Source organism: Corvus hawaiiensis, chromosome 18, assembly GCF_020740725.1.
Source record: "Corvus hawaiiensis isolate bCorHaw1 chromosome 18, bCorHaw1.pri.cur, whole genome shotgun sequence".
Taxonomy (NCBI): domain Eukaryota; kingdom Metazoa; phylum Chordata; class Aves; order Passeriformes; family Corvidae; genus Corvus; species Corvus hawaiiensis.
In genome coordinates this window covers 11,269,426-11,291,621 of record NC_063230.1, presented here as the reverse complement: position 1 = coordinate 11,291,621, position 22,196 = coordinate 11,269,426, and the positions used below count along the sequence as shown (strand labels likewise).

The window sequence follows — 22,196 nt, the reverse complement described above, 5'->3', positions numbered from 1 at the left end:
ATTCTCCTTTGTAATTCCTTGCTCATCTTGGCTTTGGCTCCTGTTTGTAGGAGTCCATCACAAGTGGGCACCAAATTCCTACAAATTGCTTTTAGAAAGGAGCACCTCATTCCAGTTTTCTATTATTTAACCCCACAAAATTCCAGTGGGCGTTGCCACACGCTCCAGCATCTCCAAAGACTAGGAGGACAACATCCAAAATGTACCTTCCTCCCACACCAGTGTAAAATCCTCCAGGTCAACACCAGCAAGGAATGTTTTGGTAATGGTGTGGGACTTGTTGCATGAGGAGCAGCTTTACCTAATCCATCTCAAAGAAACATCCAGGTCCACTCCAGACCTTCCCAGGTTCTGCAGAGTGAGGATCAAACCCATTCCAGAGCAGCCTGATCTCTGCAGCACTGATTTTTTGGGGAACATTTTTGGGGAACACAGGTGCCTCCAAAGCCTCTCCTTACCTTCCCACACAGGTAAATGATGTTGGTGTCTGGGTCGTAGAAGGGCAGCAGGACCCCGTTGCTGGTGTCCATCTCGTGAAGGGCTATTGGCTCCTCCATGTTTTTCTGGAAATAAAAACACCAGGGATGTTAATAAAGACTGGAAAAGCTTCTGTTCATAGAGGGAGGGTTTAAATTATTAACACTTCATAGCCACTGAGCTCCCAGTGGTGTCTGCACCACCCGGAGGGATCCGTGTGTTACAACAAACGCTGGGAACGTTCACGAGCTGATTCATTCCCCAAGGGCATTTTAATCACTAAATGAAATAAAAACAGGAGCCAGGAAAATTCACCAAGTCAAGGGAAATATGTGACACAGTGAGTTAGTGACAGTGGGATGGGATGTGTGGTGGATGATGTCCCTGGAGACACTCAAAAGCCACCTGGCCACAATCCAGGTGGTCCCTTCCACCCTGAACCTTCCTGGGATTGTTGCTGTCCTGCTCTGCTCAACACTGAGAGAGAGGTGACCTTCCCACAGCCCCTCTGCTCCCTGTGTGTCTTCCCAACCTGCAGCTCCCAGCTGATCGCTGCTCCTGCTCAGTTCCTTCACTGAGTGACCACACAGCCAAAATTATGGAAGCAGGAGCAGGCAGCAGATGGAGAGGGAATAACCTCAGGTGGATAAATGATGAATTTAGGAAGGAATTCTTCACTGTGAGGGCGGGGAGGCCCTGGCAAAGGGTGTCTGGAGAAGCTGTGGCTGCCCCTGGATCCCTGGAAGTGTCCAAAGGCCAGGTTGGATGGGGCTTGGAGCACCCTGGGATAGTGGAAGGTGTCCCTGCTCATGTCAGGGGGTTGGAACGAGATGGGCTTTAATGTCCCATCCAACCCCACCCATTCCATGATTCCACAGCTGCAGGGCTGGGTTTAGGGTTAGGCTGGATGTGAGGGGCACAGGGATGCAGTTTGGGATCGTACCGGGTTCCACAGGGCCAGCTGCCGCTCGCTCATGCGGCTGAAGCCGGTGGTGAAGATGTTCCCATCCGCCAGGAAAATGGCTCGCATGGGCCGCGCTCCCTCGTGGGTTTTCTCTTTCTCCTGGAAGAGAGGAGCAGGTCAGGATTAGCAGTGAACAGAAAAACCCTTGGAGTGGTGGCTCCTCTCTGGACACGCTGCTCCTCCATGCTGGGGGAAATCCAAGGAGCAACATCCAACTCTCCTTCACTGCTGCTTCAGGGAAGAAGCCAATCACTGAACCACAAGAGAAGGGGACATTCCTGGCTTGCTCCAGCTTTGCCAACCGGCCTCCTGCAAGGCTGAAGGAAAACCTCTTTGCAAGCTACAACTTTGCATGCACAACTCTGGAACTGTAATTATACAAAAGGATTAGATGTGGAATTACACTCCTGCAGGTTTAAAACTGAGCCCTAAAATCCCGGTTCAAACGCTAATCCCAATAAACCCAGACAAATCCTCCAACCCCTACCATTCCTCTTGTAATTTTTGAAGAGCACGACTGAACGTGGTGGTGCGTAAACTGAGCAAGAAGGTTCTTTCTTCCATATTTTCTTGCTCATTCCCTGCTGGAGTGAATCCACGTTTCTTTAATAATTAAGCAAACTTACAGCGACAATTTCTTGTTTCCTGGGGTCGATAACTCGGACTTTTTTGTCTTTGGAAGCTGTGCAGATGAGGCTGCCGTTGCGATTCCAGCTGACGTTGTAGATCATGTCCACGTGCATGTCATCCAGGTTGATGAGGGCTTCTCCTGTTCCCACATTCCAGATGATGATGGCGTTATCACAGCCTAAAATGGGAAATAACAGCTCAAGTCACAGCACTGGGGTACACAGGGGAAAAGCCAGAGGTGGGGAACAAGGGATAAACTTCCTGCAGCTCTAAAGGTTTTTTGGGGAAACCAAAACCCAAACTGGGAGCTCAGGAGGGATTTTTCTCAATGGAAAACACCCAGCTCATCCAACAATCCCGCTGAAAGGACTCGCTTCTTTCCTTGGGATCCGACCCATGGAAGCCTCAGACTATGCCAATGGATAATGAATTATCCAATTCATTTCCATAATGATGCAACTGATTTTCAGTGGTCAAAAAAATCTCAATACATGGACTGTACCAGCCAAGGAGATGATTTGGAAAATGCTGACCCTGAAAGTTTGTGGGAGGAACAGCCGGACTCTGGGATACTTTGTAGGGATCAGGGGGAAAGGAGAAGCACTTGGACCAGTTCTAAAAGTATATGGGAACAGGGATGTAGGGAATGCAGACGTAAATCGTTACTGCAGATCAAATAAAGTCTGGAACAACTCCCAAACTCCAATTCCAGACATTTCCTTGGTGCTTATCCCTGTAAACTGAAGATACAAAAGGCTGAGATACAGAGGGGGCTGCGAGCCAGCTACTGCCTCGGGTCTTGTGATTCACAGGGATCTAAGGCATCTGAGCAGCTGGGAGAGGGAAGAAGGAAAAGGAAAAGCAGGAGTGGAAGGAAAGCAGGGAGAGGTGGCTGTTCCCCCGTCCCTGCGCTCCGTACCTGCGCTGAGCAGCACGTTCCGCGCCGTCGGATGCCAGGCCACGATGCCGACTCTCTTGGAATGGCCTTCTAGCACTACCACGGGCTCTGTCAGGGACAGGGTGAGCCCGTTCTCAGGGATCTGCCACACCTGCAAGGGAAAGGAAAGCTGCTCAGCCAAGGGCGGCCCATCCGAAGGGCGCGTGGCTCGGCTGCTTCGCGCATCCTGCAGCCGCCGGAGCCGTCGCTGCTCTGTGTAAACAGGAAGGGAATTGGGGAGGGATTCGTTCCCAGCTGCCAATAAACCCTTGGCTGATCCATGTGGAATATCCTTCCTCACTCATGTGCCAGCACAAACCCACAGCTCCTGATGCTGCAATCCCTTTATTCCCGTGTCCACGGACACGCTCCGTTCCTATCCTGCTGAGGAGTTGGGAAAATCTCCCCTGCAGCTCCAATTCCATGGGAACAAGCTGCTGTCTTTCCAAACCATGCTTGTCCCTCAGAAGGACAATGCTGCAGCTCTACCACTGCCTACTTTTTACTTCTTTAGGAACACCAGCAACTTGTTTTCCTGTTAGATTCTGGCTCCTTTCAGATCCCATTTAATCAGGGAAGAGCAGTTTGGTCCTGGAAGAAGCCAGAGCAGCCCAACTCAGGACTGCCTGTTCACTTCTTGCCTGGTTCCACAACCCTTCTGTTGTAAGATTCCTCAGGGAAGGGCAACCAGGAGGAGGAACAGCCCCCCAAGGATGCCAGAGCACTGGAATTCCAGCAGGAGGGAGGTGGCTTTTCCAGCCAGCAACAACCAGGAATGGGACAGACAAACCCATCACCCCAAAGCCCCAGGGCAGGATCAGCCCCACCAAAACTATTCCTGCAATTCAGCACTGGACAATCATCTCGGAATTGAGTTTGACCTACATAGAGTGAATTAAAAAATTACATGGAATTACAGGGAGAGCCCCTCGGGGAGCAGTTGGAGCTGCTGTAGGTAGATGGCAGCATTAGAGCACATTCGCTTTGCTTCCCATTGTTTGATTTTCCTGGAGTTGGGAGAACGGGGCTTGCCAGACCCTGCCCACGACGCCCAACAGGCTGTGGGATGTGAGGGAGTGGATTTGGGAAGCGAGGCAGACAGAGATGCATGATGGACACGTGGATTTCTGCGCTAATCCCAGTTTTTCCCTTCTCACAGGGATGGCTGGTGCTGGAAAAAACCCAGCGAGATGCAGAGATTCTCAGTGGGTACCAGCTCACCTCCAAATAACCCAAAAATGATTTAGCTTTTCATGGACACAGCTCCCAGTGCCATCCTTCTCAGCATGCCGGGAGAAATGAGCACAATGGGAACACCTCCCCAGGAGAGGATTTCTCTGCAAGGGATGAAAATGGTCCCGGCCCCGAGGCTGCCAGAGCTCCAGGAGCCTTTGGACACTGCTCCCAGGGATGCACAGGGTGGCATTGTTGGGGTGTCTGTGCAGGGCCAGGAGCTGGGCTGCAGGATCCTTGTGAGCCCCTCCCAACTCAGGATATTCCATGATTCTGTGGAAATCCCTCTCTCCCTTCCCACCCGATGGAACAGCGCTGGTGACACGATGACATCAACTGAGGCTTTTACAACTCCAATTTTAAAATGGGATTGCAAACAGGAGCTGCTCAGCCTGGAAAACCAGGATCTCATCCTGCTCACTTCCCATTCCCCCCCAGCTCCACCAGTGACTGGATCCAACCCCTTGCAGGTTCTGCTGAAACCCAACATGCCTGAGAACCTCAACAAATCCCTTCCCCCACCCCTGACACCGAAAACTGGGTTCCAAAGGTGTCAGGTTTGGAGAAACAGCTTTTCTCCTGCCACTCAGGGAGTAACAACCTGACAGCAACAGTTTGGAACATGTCTGCGATGGGAATTCCGTGTCAGCCTGGTGCTGCTCCTAATGCCAAAACTGTGGGGGGTCTCTCCAATGAGCCACTGGGCTTTGGTGGGTTTTGTGTTTCTCGTCATCTGCCCTCCTGCATCTCTAGGGTTGGATGGGATATTGGGAAGGAATCGTTCCCTGGGAGGGTGCTGAGGCCCTGGCACAGGGTGTCCAGAGAAGCTGTGGCTGCCCCTGGATCCCTGGAAGTGTCCCCAAAGCCAGGCTGGATGGGGCTTGGAGCAGCCTGGGATAGTGGGAGGTGTCCCTGCCCATGGCAGAGGGTGGAATGGGATGGGCTTTAAGGTCCCATCCAACCCAAACCATTCCATGATTCTAAGATCAGTCATTTTTTCCCCCTGAGAGGCACAGTGGGATACAGGGACCTGGCCCCAGTCCCTCAGCCTCACTCTCATTGTGGGAAAAGCCTTGCAAATTGAGTTTATTCACCAAAATGACCCAGGAGCAGCAGAAGCTTCTGAGCCCATGACCTGCAGATGAGCCAGGCAGGGACAGCGGGGTCAGATCAGCTCCAGCCAACATTCCTCCCTGCCAGGGGCAGCCACAGCAAATGGATGGGGGCCCTGGGCCCCCCAGTTCTGTTCTGCACCATCTCAGCCAGGAAGGATCCTGAGATCCCTCTGAGCAAGTGCAAAGGAGCCAGAAAACTCCAGAACCAAATTTAAACATGAGCCAGCGAGTGCAGGGGTTGGGAGAAGGAAAGGAGACAAAATCCCAGTGAAAAAGGGTTTTTTTTAAAGCCTCTAGAGGACAGATGGAATTTTCTGTCAGGTAGCTGGGAGCAGCTGCAGGGCAGTGTAATCCTGGGCAGATTACAGACTACTGACCCAATAATCCTGCCTGCTATTCCCAAAAATAATAAAGAAACCAATGTGAAAGGTCAGGGCATGGTCCCAACGGGCCCAGCCCCTCGTTCCTGCACAGGGTGGGAGTCTGGCCTCAGCCTGGGATCAAATCAGGTTCACAGGGAAATTACAGAATTTTAGATGCAGGACTTACCCTGCCGAGGGTGAGGACTCGGGAGGACTCCAAGGAAACCTTAAAACGCTCCAAGGAAACCTTAAAATGCCTGGGCATTAGGAAATGTTTGTCAGCTCTTCCTCCCGTGGGTGTCTGGGGGTTTTTTGGGGGGTTTGATGTTATCAAGGCTGTTTGTTTGTGCAGGAGGAAGTGGAGCCGTGGCACAGCTGAGGGAGAGGTTTGGGGCTGCAGGAAGGGCAGGAGAGGAAGGTTTTGCACAAACAGCACGTGAGAAAGAAAACAAAGCAAACTTTTCTTTCATCCCCTTTAAAAAGAAGCAAAAACGGTCTCCTCTGGCTCTGCAAGAGCTGAAAAGAAGATTAAATCCATGTCTAGAAAGAACACTAGCTCCTACATCATATATATTCATTTTTATCACCTTAAGTAAGGAAACAAATGAGTTTGAGGCCTGGATTTATCCATGGCCCTGCTCCCATATCCCTTCAGGAAGAGGCTCTTGGTGCATCATTTTTACAGGGTCAGACCTTCTCCTCATTCTCCCTGTCCTGGTTGGTGGCCCAGGTTGCTGCAAAGGCTCTCTTTGATTTTTAAAGAAATCTGCTCCATCCCATGAGCTCTGCTCTGGCCTTTCCACACAAATTCCTTAAAATCCACCTTCTGATGAAGGAAATTTTCCATACCTGAGGAAGGGCCTCGATACCATCTACAAACCTTTATCCACTAAAACATTTTCCAGCTGAATGGAAAGCCTGCAGTACATCAGAGCCATCCAATACAATGTCAAGCAGGAATATTTAAGTCATTCCTTATTTGCTGGCACAAGGAAACAATTCTTCCACAGGAAGAGGCCACAGAAGGCATCTGCAAGGAAGCCTTTGGAGAGGAATGTCAGGTCTCCTCCTCTTTCCCATCCCCTCTCCAATGCCATGTCCGATATTCCCAACACTGAACCTGTCCAAGGTTTATGTGCAGGTGTTGTAAAAATCTGGGAATTTCTTTAGAGGAGGTTTCTGGCTTTGGAAAGGGCTGAGTGAAGCTTCCCTGTGCCACACGGGGGCTGCAGAGTTATGGCTGCAGGGAATCAGCCCTTTCCACCTGGAGACAGTGGTTTGCACCTCAAATCCATGTTCTCTCCCTCAATACCATCCCAAATCCATGTTTTCTCCCTCAATACAGTCCCAAATCCACATTTTCTCCTTCACACCGTCCCAAATCTATGCTCTCTCCCTCAATACCATCCCAAATCCACGTTTTCTCTCTCACACCATCCTAAATCCACGTTTTCTCCCTCAATACCATCCCAAATCCATGCTCTCTCCCTCAATACCGTCCCAAATCCACGCTCTCTCCCTCACACCATCCCAAATCCACGCTCTCTCCCTCAATACTGTCCCAAATCCACGCTCTCTCCCTCACACTGTCCTAAATCCACGTTTTCTCCCTCACACCATCCCAAATCCATGCTCTCTCCCTCAATACCATCCCAAATCCACGCTCTCTCCCTCAATACATGTCTGGCTGACGTAGCTGAGATCCCTTGTGGCAGAGGGTGAGATCCTAAATCCCTGAGTGCTAGAGCACAGATGGTCTTTAAGAACAAGGTCTTTTCTCCGGCAGCTGGAATTGACGCAGAATCCCCCACAATTTCCTCCTCCACGTCACTTTCCCTCATCTCCCCCCGGCAGAGTTTGGAGCCCATGAACAGCCACGTGTCCTGTAAAGCTCCCTGCGTTTATTCCGTTCAGGCTGCTCAGGAAGCAGGACCCAAACCCTTTATCAAGGAAAACAGGACACTGAACTGCCCATGCCAGGCCAGAAAAGCAATTACAGTTGGGAAAGCTCATGAGCTCATTCCCAAAATCTAAGCCAGGGGTGTTCTTCACACCGGTGCAGTTCCCAGCTGTCCCAAATGAGTTGGGATCCATCTTTTCCCATTCCAAACCTCCAGCTAACACACCCCCAGCAACTTCCAAATCCTGGTCTGCACATCCCTGACCCTGGAAGCACAGCAAGGCCTCACCTATTTCCCCTTCCACTCCAGACAGGTCACACCAAACACAACCACAAGGGTGCAAACCCCCAGGCAGCTCCACCCTGGGACCTTCCCACACGGGTGCTGCCTCCAGGGATGCATGGGAAGCTCATCCCCACCTTGGGATGTGTGGAGAAACCCCAGAGTCCAGTGGGAAGTGCAGATTCCTGCAGTTTGTGCCCACATCGGGAGCACTTGGACAAGCATTTGGACAACTTGTAACTGAACTCCGTTGGGTTTTCCCCACAATTCAGTCTCTCTGGAGCCTCCCAAAAGACTTCTCATTGCACTTGGATTAGAGACTTATTTGGCCTCCGAGGAGGCAGCTCTGGGCCTTCACTGATGCTCAGGTCTCAGAAACATTCCCAGCGTGCAGCCCTTCCACATCCCGGCTGGAGAAACGTTCCCGCATCCTTCCAAAGCTCAGTTCCAGCCCAGTAGTGAGCGTTGCAAACCCAGAAGTTGTTGTTTTGTTTAATATTAAATATAGCCCATTTTGTTAACATGCTTCAGCTTCCAAGACTGAGAGATCACAGGCAAGAGCTGTCCCAGGAAAAGCCTCTTGGGATGAATCCCCTCCTAAACATTTGAACGATGAACAGAAGCAAAGGAATTTATCTGACATGATCTATAATAAGATTTCAATATAACATTCAGCCTACAGCATTTCTAAATATGGCCAAAGATCCCTGGAGTTATTTGGCATTATTTCATCTTCCAAGGATTTTCTTTCACTTATTCTGCTGTGTTTGCATACACAGGATTCCACATCCGTCACGGAGCGAGCCCGGCTGTTGTTCCATGGGCTCTCACTGAGATAAAACAGGTCTCAATCCAAGGTTGGCAGGTGCAGAAATTGGGATTAATTGTATTTATTTATTAAAAAAAGGCCTTTTGACACCTGCTCAAAACTTGGAGATACAGGGAAAATTTTGAGTGACTCCGTTAAATCAAGGGTTGAAGGAATCCTGGAACCTGCTGGGTTCATTCCCTTCCAATCCCTCTCTCTTCCCAGCACATTGGGATATCTGAGGTAAGGAACCACCTGTCTTCTCAAAGCTCTACAAATCAGAACACGTCACCACAGACTGGCATTCTCATTCCTCTTCCCAAACATCAGAAAAATGTCAAGGGGAAGGAAAAATAGAAAAAAAATCTTCCCTGTGAGGGTTATGAGGCCCTGGCACAGGTTGCCCCATCCCTGGAAGTGTCCAAGGCCAGCTTGGACAGGGCTTGGAGCAACCTAGGATAGTGGAAGGTGTCCCTGGCCATGGCAGGGGGTGGGATGGGATGAGCTTTAAGTCCCTTCCAATCCAACCCCTTCCACAATGACCAAATCTTCCACGACTTCCTCACCTCGGAACAGGAGGTGTCTTCAGGAATACCAGTGTCCTTTGGAGCAGCAGTTCCAGCAGGGAGCAAAGCCCACCCCACCCCACAAGGAACACTCACCATGACAGTGCAGTCCTCGGAGCCGCTGGCGATGACCTGGTCATTGTGGGGACACCAATCGATGTCCAGCACCGGCCCCGTGTGGCCACATACTGTGGGGTAGGACTTGTCAATCCTGCCTGTCTGGAGGGAAGAACGAGAAAGAGAGCTGTGATATCCCGCAGGAAGCTGCTTCCCAACCCTCCGTTTGCTCTTTCATATCTGCAATTCCATGAGATCTGAACTCATGGATCAGCAGGGGAAACAAACCAGCAGCTCTTCTCCAGCATCAACGAGCTGGAAATTCCCTAGGGAGCAAGGAAAGGGTTCAGAGATCCAGCACAGGAGGGCTGTGACCCCACACCTCAGCACCTGCTGCAACACCATCCCTTTGTCCATCCCAACTTTTTGAGAAGAGAAAAGCTCTGGTTTCATCTGTGCTTCCCAACAGCAACAGCTGAAGACAACCAAGGTAAAAGTGTCATTGGAGGGCGTTGCTGGTCACTGGATTTACCAGGTCTCCCTGGTTTCTTAACACAGAAGGATTTTGCTTGGATGGGAAGATGTTAGGATGCAGTTGTGCAGAGGAAAATATTGTTTGGAGGAATAAATGTTGCCAACATGGACTGTGTCAGCCACACCTGATCCACACTTGCCTCTCCATGGCCAGAGGACCGAGGCCACCAATGCCAGGCTCCCTACAGGGATAATATTTCCAAAAACAATGAGCTAACGAGCCACTTAAACCCGAACTGGGACAAATCCAGTGATTCCAACCCAGCTGATGCTGACACACCAACTTTGCCCCTGGATCTGTGTTTTGCTGAGGAGCCCCTGAAGATCCTGAAGCACCTGATCCCCCCCAACAGCTGATTCCACAAACAAGGAAGAAGGGAAAGGAAAATCACTCTCATCATCCTTCTCTCTCTCAGCCAAGCCTTGCACACAAGGGAAGCAATATCTACAATACTGAGGATGCACAGCAGCAGGGGAAGGAGGAAACTCCTCCACTTCCACAGCCACGTCCCTGGTCCTGCTCCATGGGGTTTTGTTTCCAGGGAATGACCTTTTCATGATGAGTGATGGGAGAAGAGAGACAGCAGGCAGAGGTCTGGGATGGGGTCGTCTTCTTTTGTGTTTAAACATGCAGAAGAAATGGTTGGAATTTCCCTCCTGCCATTGGACAGTAACATTCCCCAACCTTGGAGGTGACATTCCTTAATTTATGCCTCCCACCCTGCTCCATGTGGGAGGCTGCTCCTATTCAAGGCTGATAACCAGAATAATGCTGGACATTGGCTTTTGAGGACAGCTGACCTGGAGCCCTCCACTAACAGCAAAACAAGATATGGATCCCAAAAGATCCCACTATCTCCGAAATGGCCAAATTTAGGCTTCAAAAGGAAAAGAAAGTCTCAGTGATTCAACTGCTTTTGGAATTATTAAAAGGGGAAGAGTTGTGGATGAAGAGCCATAAACCTGCCATTCAAAAATTAAAGCCTGTGTAATCCCTCTTGGATGCCACAATGTGAAACAGGATTTAAAAAATTAATACACCCAACTGCCATGTAGAATTCATCCATTTTAATTTACCTAATTAGAAGGAGAATCATGCAGAGCACACGAACTGCAGAAGGCACATGACAGGCCACAGACAAATACAGGCCTGAACCAAAAAGGAAAAATAGGAATAATAATGTAAAATGTCAGGGACTGCCTGTTCTGGCTCCCTGGCAGGAATCAGTGGGATCCTCCAGGAGGAGCCTCTGGTAATTATTTCCAGACTGCACGAGCACTTATGGGTTCAGTTTTGGGGTTTTACAGTCATTTATTACTGTGGGAAGGGAAAAAAAAAAATCAATTTGAGCAAATTAAAGGCCAAACGTCACCTTTCAGTTTGGATCCCGATGAACCTGCACAGCCTGAGCAGGAGCAGCCAGGAGCCCGTGGCAGCAGTGACACACAGGAGCTGCTTCCCACCACCCATGCCAGAGCTCGGCTCTCAAACCAGGATCCTGCACTTCCCTGAACAGCAGTGCTTTGAGAATCATGGAATGGGTTGGGTTGGAAGGACCTTAAAGATCATCCAGTGCCACCCCCTGCCATGGGCAGGGACACCTTCCACTAGCCCAGGGTGCTCCAAGCCCTGTCCAACCTGGCCTTGGGCACTTCCAGGGATCCAGGGGCAGCCACAGCTTCTCTGTGAAATCCATTCCAGGGCCTCCCCACCCTCACAGCCAGGAATTTCTTTCCAGTATCCCATCTAAATCTACCCTCTTTTATCTTAAAGCCATTGCCTCATATCCTCTCCCTCCATCCCTTGTCCCAAGTCCCTCTCCAGCTCTCCTGGAGCCCCTTTAGACCCTGGAAGTGGCTCTGAGGTCTCCCTGGAGCTTTCTCTGCTCCAGGTGAACACCCCAGCTCTCCCAGCCTGACTCCAGCCCTCAGAGCATCTCCATGGCTTCCTCTGGACTCTCTCCAGCAGCTCCACATCCTCCCTGAGCTGGGATCCCAGAGCTGGAGGCAGCTCTGCAGGTGGGGTCTCACCTGAATTCCCTGTGCATCACCCACAAACACCCCTCTCTCCCTGCCTGCACCTGGAGAGTGACCCCAAACCCTGTTTCCCACAGGGAACAGACAGGCAGGATGGGGAAAGGAGATGTTATTTAGCAGCAGTGTGGGAGAGGCAGCAACTTCAAGCTTCTTTATCCACAAAGAATTCTCAAACCAAGGAAAAGAGGACAAAGCAGAGCAGGAGATGTCCCACACAGCTGCTCCCTGGGATCTGGCAGAAAAAGACAATCCCAGGGAGATGAAGAGCCCAGGGGCATATCAACATCTTCACCTGGGCATGAAAGGAGAGACCCTGCTGCTCAGCAGGCTCCAGGAATAATCCCAGACTCATTCCAGTTGGGAAAGATCTCCAAGATCATCCAACCTGTGCCCAATCCCCCCCCCCTTGGCACCCAGCCCAGAGCCCTGAGTGCAAGGTCCGGTCCTTCCTCAGCCACCTCTGGGGAAGTACAAAAATGAGTATTACACATCAAAACAAGACTAAATAAGGATGTAAAGTTGCTGCTGGAGGCCCCAGTGGGGTGAGCAGGAGCGGCAGCCCTTTGAGAGAAGCTCCTGCCTTGTGGTCAGAGGCACCAAACGGTCTCTGCAGAGCAGAGGAAACCACGGTGTTTTCCTGAGCACGGCCCGAGAGCTCGGCCGCGCTTCTGAAGGTGCCACATCCGCCCCTCGTCACCAACACCTTCAGCAGGGACCCTCCCAAGGCACCGTGGGGACAGCACAGGACAGCCACCCACAGCACCATCACAGGGATGACCCCTCGGGGTGAGGAATGAGCAGCTTTGAACTCAGGTGTGGTATTTTGCCACCTCTCAGCATCACTGTTGCAAATTCCATCCGCCAGATTCCTCCTCCCGGCAGCATTCCGCTGCCTGGAGCAGGGAACCCCAATTCCTGGCATTGTACTGTGCTCAGAAGAGCTTGAAAAATCAGTATTTTAGGGGATTTGCCAAAAGGGAAAAACCAGGAAAGCTGCAGTAGGGTTATAAAAACCCACCAGGCTGCAAAATCACCAAATTCCACGGTTTTGAACGCAATTCCTCTCCAACGCCACCGGAACACCACGAGGTTTGGCAACTTGGTTGCCAGCTGGGTGTGTTTCCATGCTACTCTAATGCTCCCAGGTTTGGGGATTTATTTATTTATTTGTAAAATGTAATCTTTTAATTAGGAGAGGATTTGAAATAAATCTCAAGTGCTGATACACAGCTTAAAATTAACTTCAAGAAATTCAATCCTTCTCATAATCCACTGGGACTGTGGTTCGACACATCCCTGATAACTTTTGAATTTTGGAGTTGTATTTGATAAGATGTTGGTCAAAAAGGTGAATTTGAGGATTTTTAATAAAGTTGGTGTTGACTGAACACACATTCAATATTCAAGGGGTGAAGTTGCCTTATTAAGTTAATTTTAAGTGCTTTCATGTATTCCAGATCAGAAAAAAAAAAAAAAGTTAAATCATCAGAAATATTAAACCCAGATCAGATGAGAAGAAAAAAAAAAAAGATTAAATCCAAAAGGGATGGATAAGCAACACAAGAAAACTGTTCCTAAAAGTGGGAGTTTTATGAATTAATTTGAGTGTCTTGTGATCGTTTCTCTGCCAGAAAAGGGCATTTGGTGGCAGGAAACAGCTCATGGATTATGGTAAAAATATCAGGGAGAACAGCTGCTTCCCCAGCCCATGGCTGTGCTCCTTGAAATCTCCATTTAAATTAGGGAAGTGGCATCGAGTTGCACAAGTCAAAGCAGCTCCCCCCTCACTCTGCACAAGTTTGAGGAAGGAAATCAGGTCACAACTGCAAAGTTTGAAACCCCAACTGAACTGCTAGAGAAAATACTCCTCTTTTCTTTAAATCATAGATTTTCATTAAAACACTCCTAAGTTTCACCCAAGGAAGTTGAACTTCTGAGCACTGACCCTCCACCTCTGGCTGCAGCAGCTGGGCCTGGAGGAGGCACTAGGGAGAAAACTGGGCTGAAATGGAAGCTCCTGCCCATGCCCAACATCCATCAGTCACCCCACAGCCCAATCCAGGCATCCAGAACAAATCTGGAAGATTAGGAAGTGTTATTCCCAAAAGATACACTGGAAAAGTCAGGCAGTAAGAGACCACTGGGCTCTCCAAGAATTCCCCAGCAGTGCTCCCATTCTCCTTGTCACCTTGGCAGCTGCAGGGCTGTGACATCGGATACTGGGGGAAATTTCTTCACTGGAAGGGTGGTCAAGCATGGAACAGACTCCCCAGGGAAGTGGGGGAGTCACCATCCCTGGAATTGTTAAAACACAGGCAGTTGGGGCATTTTGTGACGTGGTTTAGCGGGAATGGGGGCACTCGGTCAAAGGTTGGACTTGATGAGCTTGGAGGTCTTTTCCAACCTTAATGATTCCATGATTCTATGATTCCATCCCAGGCTGCCACAGAATGGACACATGCTGGCTTTAAAGAGGAAAAAAACCCAACACAAACAGTCCTCACACCCAACCCAACCTGTGAAATCCCATCACTCGGAGCTGGGAGTGCAGCACAGCTCCAGCACTTCCATGGATGTTTGTCCCAGCTTCCACAGGAAAGCTCTAAACACACTCCAGAAATAAATTTCAAAAAGAGAGACCTGTTGCCCGGAAATTCCAATTAAAAAGGGACAGAGTCACTCTTTCATTCCCTCCCTAAAATATGATTTCCAAAGCAGTTCATCCCCCTGCTCCTTCCCAGCTGCAGGAAAACCAATGGGTATCCCAGAAGTTGAGGGTTCTGGATAAAGTGGTAAAACCCCACTGCAGTTCAGAGGATGAGCATCCACCCAGAGAGAGCAGAGCTGCTGGGCAAGGAGACAGGGATCCACAGGGATCATCCCCAAGAGCTGGGAACAGATGATCCAGGGCTCCACCAAGCACAACTTCCATTTTCATTATTGGACAAGTCCTTAAAATTGCAGAGGTATTTGTACAAACCTCTGACTGTAAGACAAGGGATGGAATTTGCTGCTTTTTTCCCTGGAGGAATGAGATCCATTAGCCCCTCTGCTGCCCTCTCTTCCCTACTACATTAGAAGCTGATGATCCATTGGAATCAAGCTGACAGTGATAAATATAAACTTCTTTTTATAGAGAGAAATCCAAGGTGAAATAAAAGGACAGAATCCATCACACTCCCCCTAAAATGGCTGGAAAGGCTTAATAAACCCATCATGGCAAAACCTCCTGATTTTATTTTACACACAGTTCAGAAAAGGATGATTTTCTTTCCCCCCAAATCCTTCCTGGTGGAATAGGAATGGGGAAGAGCTGCTTAACAACTCTCATATGCCATGGATGAACACCAAGGCCTGTCACTTGCAGAACGACATATTCCTTGGAGAAGATCATTCCCGAGGTGTGCACGCCCCCACCCACATGCTAATTGCCTCTCAGGGCACCATCTGATCCCAGATCCTGCAGGAATGTTGCTGGTGTGAAAGGAGTGCAGGAAAATGGAAAAATCTAATAAAAGCTATATCCAAAAGGGACTGAATAAACCTCTGGTAAAGGCCTTACGTAACACAACTCGTGGCTGAATGGATCTTTCTGCATGAACTCAAAGAAAAAGGAACATTTGCAGCAGGTTTTTCTGTGCAGATAAAAACTGCAAAGGGTTTTTGAGGAGGGGAAAAAAAAGAAATTTGTCTCCAGTTCTGCTGGAGCACAGACCCAGCACCAGAACCACCCCTGAATCCAGGTGTTTTTCCAAGTCATTCTGCCCAAACTATCAGGAAACCCAGAGAATTTTTATCTGGTACCTCCCCTGTGTACCCAGAGCTTTCCCTGGGATAAGGCTCAGAGAAAACCAATCCTACAACCACAGCCCAGAACAAGCAGGGAAGTTTCCAGTTCTTCCCTGGTGAGCAGAGTTAATACTGATTACCCTGGCTCTTATCACCTACACAGCCCTGATGGAGAGGAATTACAGCTTTTCCAAACTATGTGGCTCATTCCAACAGAGGCCAACCCTCCAGACCGAGCAACCTGTGGGAATTGGATTGTCTGATGCTCAGCGGCTCCTGCCGGAGCATGGGAATAGCGAGTTCCTGGCAAAGCCCCTGCACATGTGCGTGCAAGAAAACAGGAAGTTCAGACAAAGCATTTCCACAGCCAGCAAAGCCGGCTCGGCTGCACCGGCTGCGGCTGCTCCGGGAGCTGTGGGGATGGAAAGGGGATGCAGCCCCTGGGTCTCCCATGCCTCTATCTAGCGGAGGAGGGAGGGGGCCGGAGAGACCCTCAGCAGCACGTGGGGGCTTGGGGCACGGCGGGGACGTGGGTGCACAGGGGATAATTCACACACACACACACGGGTTAATGAATCCCGGCGCGCACGGGCCAATTCCCGCGCTCACGGGCCAATTCCCGCGCTCACGGGTTAATTCCCGCGCACTTGCCGCGCCGCGCCCCCGCCCCCGCCAATCAGCGCGGCGGCCGCGAGCGCTGCCATGACCATATAAGGTAAAAAGCCGCGGCCGCCGCAGTGCCGCTGCGGCGGGCGCGGGTGCGCGCGCGCGGAGGGGCGGGGCTTGCGGAGACAGGGGCGGGGCTTCCCCCTCCCTCCGCTGTCCGGCCCCCCCCCCCCCCCCACCTCACACCGGGCACATGGGTGCGGGGTCCCGGCGGGTTCATCGCGCCCCAAAAACACCCCCAGACCTCCGACCCAGCGCCGGGAAGGAGCTGGGAGCCGCCTGCCCGGCAGGGAGAAACCCCGGCCATAACAAAACCCTGCAACGGTACCGCAAATTGGCAAGAAAAAGCACGTTAAAACGAGTAAAATTCCCCCTTTTCTGTGCTCACCCCGCACCGAGGGTCAGCCACATCCCAAATAATTCCCAGTGAGCCGCAAAGCACTGGGTTTGAGCAGCCACGATGTCATGATGGGCTATTTTCCCTGCAGAAATGCAGCAAGTGTATTTTTATGGCCCAATTTTAAAATCAGCCCAAACCCATGGCTGAAAATTGCCTTTTTTTTTTTTTTTTTTTTTTTTTTTTTTTTACCCCTGAATATAACAACAAGGATTTTGCTGTGGGGAGCTTAATAAGTATCTGTGCTAAACAGGCTCAAAGAGAAATCCAAATGTTATTTAGGGTGTTGAAGTTCTGAAGGAACAATTTCATCAGCCCAGGCTATAAAAATAAATGCGGAACCCAGGAACTGGTTAGAGCAGAGCCAGCAAAGCACTGCATTGCAAAAGAACGTGTCAGGCTAGGGGTGAGGGACACAGCTCCTCCAGCTTCCCATGGAACCTCCTCAGATGTGGATGTTAAATGGCTGTGGAAGGCAGGAATGGAGCTGAGGGCACCAAGGCAGTGATAAATAGAGGGAGAGTGGGAGGAAGAACAGAATGGATGTGAAAATAACGCCAAAGATGGCATTTAAAAATGCAGAAGGCCAGGGCACTCAGAATTAGCAGGAATTTCTGCCAGGGACTGAGAAAACACAGAATCATGGAATCATTAACATTGGAAAAGCCCTCTGAGACCATTGAGTCCAACTGTTCCCCCAGCACTGCCAAGGCCATCATGTCCCCAGCTGCCACATCCATGAGGCTTTTAAATCCCTCTGGGGCTGGAGACTCCATCACTGCCCAGGGCAGCCTGTTCCAATGCCTGACAACCCTTTCCATGGAGAAAATTTCCACAATATCCAATCTAAACCTCCCCTTGCACAGCTTGAGGCCATTCCCTCAGGGTCTGTCCCTTGTTTCCTGGGAGCAGAGCCTGACCCCCACCTGGCTGCCCCCTCCTGTCAGGGAGTTGTGCAGAGCCAGAAGGTTCCCCCTGAGCCTCCTTTTCTCCAGGCTGAGCCCCTTTCCCAGCTCCCTCATCAGATTTGTGCTCCAAACATTGGGATGTAAGAGAGGAAAAGAAGGATGCACATCCCCTGCTGTGGGCATCTGGAATTCCTCATCCAGGGCTGTGCCACCACGCGTGGTCCAGGCAGGAGGAGGACACGTGGCCTGAGGATGAGCCCAAAGCAGGGAAGGGCTGCTCATCAGAGCACCAAACGGAGCTATTTTGGGAGGTTGGGGTTTGGCTTTGCTTAACACGATGGAGAAGTCGCTGCCCCTGCTCTGCCCTGGCCGGGTGGGAAGTTGAGCTGAGCCCTGGGCACTAATTCTGTATTCCACAGGGCAGATCTGGAAGTGGAGCTGGGAAAGCAGCTCAGGGCTGATGACAGACTGAGGACAACTTAACCACAGCTTAAGAGAGGAGCTGGAGGGTCACAGAGGAAAGAATGTTGCAAAAAAAGGCTTTTGATCACAAGAATTTGCTGGTTAAGCATCAGAAAGGGATGAGACAAATCTCCTCCAGAAGATGGATGTGACATTTCCATGTAGGACCAGAGGCAACAGGAATGCCCTTCCTGGAACCAGCTCATTCCTTCACATCCCTCCAATGTGGGGCTGCAAGGAGCAGCTGGGCTCAGGTGCATTCCTGAACAAATTCTGCAAGAAGCAGTTGGATTCAGATGATTCCTGAATTAATTCTGCAAGGAGCAGTTGGGCTCAGGTGCATTCCTGAATGAATTCTGCAAGGAGCAGTTGGATTCAGATGATTCCTGAATTAATTCTGCAAGGAGCAGTTGGGCTCAGGTGCATTCCTGAATGAATTCTGCAAGGAGCAGTTGGATTCAGATGATTCCTGAATTAATTCTGCAAGGAGCAGTTGGATTCAGGTGGCTCCTGAGCAAAGTGACAAAAAAAATAGTTGAATCCCTGACAGTAGAAAAACCTGACTTGATCATAAAGAGGCTTCTAAAATACGATTCCATGTGGAAAGTTCTGCCAGAATTGGCTCAGATGAGTCAAGCAAACAGCTTGTTTGTTGTGTTTAATGTACAGGAAGCATCAGACTGATTACAGACATTAAACACATTCATACACGGCACCACCGAGCAGCGTTTGTCACCACAGCTGACACTTCCCAGCCTTCAGTATTCCCAGAGAAACTCCGGGATGACAGCACAGCCGAGCAGGTGACTCAAGAAATATTCCAGCAGCACTTACCTTGTGCAGAGGCAGCACCAGGAAGGCTCCCCCACCGCTGGCATCCACGATGATGGCCACGAAGCGGGGGTTGACGGCGCAGAAGGAGCTGTCCCAGGTGACGCGGGACACGCGGATGTCATCGTAGCACTGGTCGTTCTTCACCGCCTGGCCGAAGACGTGCCGGAATTTGCTCTGTCGTACCACCCGCCTCATCGTGTCTGCACAGGGATGCAAAAGGAGGGGGTCAGTTCAAGGGGAAGGATGTCCTGCTTGTCCAGAAGATTCTTGGACAAGGATCTACAACACTGGATCTTCGCATCAGCTCCATCGCCCCACTTCCAGCAACGCGGGAACACGGGTTCGCTCGCTGTTGGTAGAATCGTGGAATGGCTTGGGTTGGAAGGGACAGGATCCCAGAATGGTTGGGGGTGGGAAGGGATCTCTGGAGATCAGCCAGTCCAACGCCCTGCCAAGGCTGCTCACCCAGAGCAGGTGACACAGGAATGCATCCAGGTGGGTTTGGGATGTCTCCAAAGAGGGAGACTCCACGCCCTCCCTGGGCAGTTCCAGTGCTCGGCCACTCTCCATGGAAAGAGGTGGAATTCCATGTGGTTTAGTTTATAGCCATTGCTCCTCATTCTATTGTTGGGCACTGCTGGAAAGAGTCTGGCACCATCCTCTTGGCACCAAAGACCTTAAAGCTCATCCTATTCCACCCCCAGCATGGGCAGAGATACCTCCCAGTATCCCAGATTGTTCCAAGCCCCATCCAACCTGGCCTCGGACACTTCCAGGGATCCTCCACCTTAAGACCTGGCAAATTCTCAGCCAGCTTTGCCTTTTCCTTCTTTTATTAACTAAAATTTCAGGTAATTTTACATCCAACCCAACCCAACTGCATTTCCAGGGGGCTTTTACAGAATTTGCCAATTAAGCATTAATTTCCCCACTGTAAATGTGTTCCCTGACTGCAGTAAAGGAAGTTCCTAATCCCAAAAGCAGTTTTTAGACAAGTCTCCACATATTTTCAGGGATAAATCTAGTCTTGGATTGAACTTGTTTACTTTCAAGTCAGACAGGGTCCAGAAGATGTAAATAAAAATGCAAGCTCTCAAAATCTGGTGTTCCTGTGAAGTGGTTCCACATGTTCCCTAGCTTCCAGTTCTTTCTTCTAACTCCAAAATCTCCCTAAAAAAAAAATGAGTTTCCTAGGCAGAAAGGAGTAATGGAAACAAGTTAATGACTCCAATTAACTTGGTGTGTCTGTAGCATTTCTTGAGAAAAATTATTTTCAAGAATGCTGGAGTTAGAATAGAGGGAAAGGGAATCGGTGTGGAAAATTCCAGTACCTGGGAGAAGACACAGGCACAACACCAGCCTTGGACTGTGGATACAACCTACGGAGCCCTCGCATCTGGGAAGGGCTTTTCCCATCTCAGAGAAGAGGGAACAAAAGAGGAGCCTCCATACAGCATCTTGCTTTTACATATGGGAAAAAATATTTCTGTCCCAGTCTCTAGGGAAAGCAAAAAAAAAAGGGAAAAAATAAAAATAAGCAGAGTCCACCTCCTATCTCGCCTCTCAGAAGGTCCCCAAGCATATGGAGAGGCTGGGAAAAACTGCACAGCTCCTGGAGCTCCTCGCTCCAGCATGATGCTCCGGAGTGAGAGACTGGGAATGTGGCTGCATCCCGAATCCCTGCTCCCAGGCTGTCTGCTGCAAACTGTGATGAAAGCTCAGAGGGCTGTCTGTGACTGCAAAGGCTTCGCAGGGAAGTGCCGAGCGTTGATGGGTGTTTTGTAGTCTGGGAGGTTAAATAAAAAATTAACAGCGACAAAAAGCGGGATAACTGCAGGGAAGCGCTCATCAGAGCCGGGAAATGCCACGGAATGTGTTTGAAGAGGAGAAAAATGTTCCAATTAACGAAACAGACAGCTCTGCAGTGAAACTCTGGTTCTGCAGAGATAAGGGAGAAGAAGCAGAGGATTTGTTTTCCACCAGAGCCCATTTGGGAACTGGCACTGGTCACTTCCATGGTGGCTCAGCTGCTGGGACAGGGATGTACCAGTGCCACTGGAGCCACCAGTGTGCCCAGTCCACACCGATTTGGGGTCAGTTTTGTGATGGGGATGCCTGTCGCAGGTGTGGAGTGGAGGCCACCGAACACCTTCACACTGACCTGAGCTCCACACACTGGTGACACAGAGCCAAGGGCTCCACAGTCATTCCCAGCCACGGAGAGCAGGTGGGGGTTCCCCACAGTACCTTTTCCATACTGATATTTTAAGGATAATTAAGAATGTTTAAGAAAAACCAGGTCTTAAATGCAAAATTTTTGGAAGAACTGGGGTGTTTGATATGTCCACGGAAAAAAAGCTATATGGAAATTGTTAATGATTTCTGTCCCGTTAGAGCTGAACTTAGGCTCCCCCCCTACTTCCATCAGTCACTGGAATTGTGTAATGCACTTTCTGCCAACTGTTTCCCTCAGAGCACAAATCAAAGGCCTGTTCCACGCTGGACACACCCCGGAACACCGGAGTGCGATCGGAAGTCGTAAACCAGGAGCTGCTCTCCAGCTCCAGCCAGCAGGTGAGAGCACTGAATAAAATCATGGAATGGTTTGGGCAGGAAGGGACCTTAAAACTCATCCAGTTCCACCCCCTGCCATGGGCAGGAACACCTTCCACTAGTCCTATCCAACCTGGCCTTGGACACTTCAGGCACGATCCCAGCCTCACCAAATCATGCCCAAAGAAAAGGTGAATTTCAACTCCAAGATGCCCAAATGACCAGAAATGCTTAAGTCTCAGGGTTCAGTTAAGACACATCAGAAAAAATGCAGTTCCACACCCAGTCACTGATTTGTGTCAACTCATTCCGAGCCCTGTCACACGCTTCCATCCCGAGGGCTCCTCCCAGAACCGTGAGGGCTTGGCTGAACCTCTGGGAGTCCATGGCCAGGGCTGGCAGTGAGACCATGCAAGAGCAGCATCACTCCCGTCTTCCCTCCTTTCTGCCATTCCCCAGGCCACCCCCAGGACATTGGGAATGTTCTCCCAAGCCCAACGTGCCACGACACCACCGGAACTCGCACCCAGCTCAGCCCTCTCCCACCTTACTCATCATCCGCCCGCTCGACTCATCCAGGAGCAGGGAAAAGGCTCCTGCTTTGTGCACGGTGGATTTCCAGGAGTGTTCACCCCCTGGCGACATTCCCACCCTGCTGTGAATCCAGATTAAAATCAGATTGTT

General features: G+C 50.3%; 1 protein-coding gene across 3 annotated transcripts in view; it reads right to left on the bottom strand.

The window, feature by feature from the left end:
• The window catches only part of CORO1C (coronin 1C), a 49,993-nt gene that overhangs the window by 4,710 nt on the left and 23,087 nt on the right, over positions 1–22,196 (bottom strand). For all 3 annotated transcript variants that reach the window (XM_048322341.1, XM_048322343.1, XM_048322344.1), the window contains exons 2-7: positions 18,960–19,159; positions 9,372–9,494; positions 2,991–3,120; positions 2,068–2,249; positions 1,421–1,540; positions 459–563 (exon numbers count right to left, since the gene is read on the bottom strand). In XM_048322341.1, coding sequence (XP_048178298.1) covers positions 459–563; positions 1,421–1,540; positions 2,068–2,249; positions 2,991–3,120; positions 9,372–9,494; positions 18,960–19,154 — 855 coding nt within the window. In that variant the 5' untranslated portion in view covers positions 19,155–19,159. The remainder of the gene's footprint in view (positions 1–458; positions 564–1,420; positions 1,541–2,067; positions 2,250–2,990; positions 3,121–9,371; positions 9,495–18,959; positions 19,160–22,196) is intronic.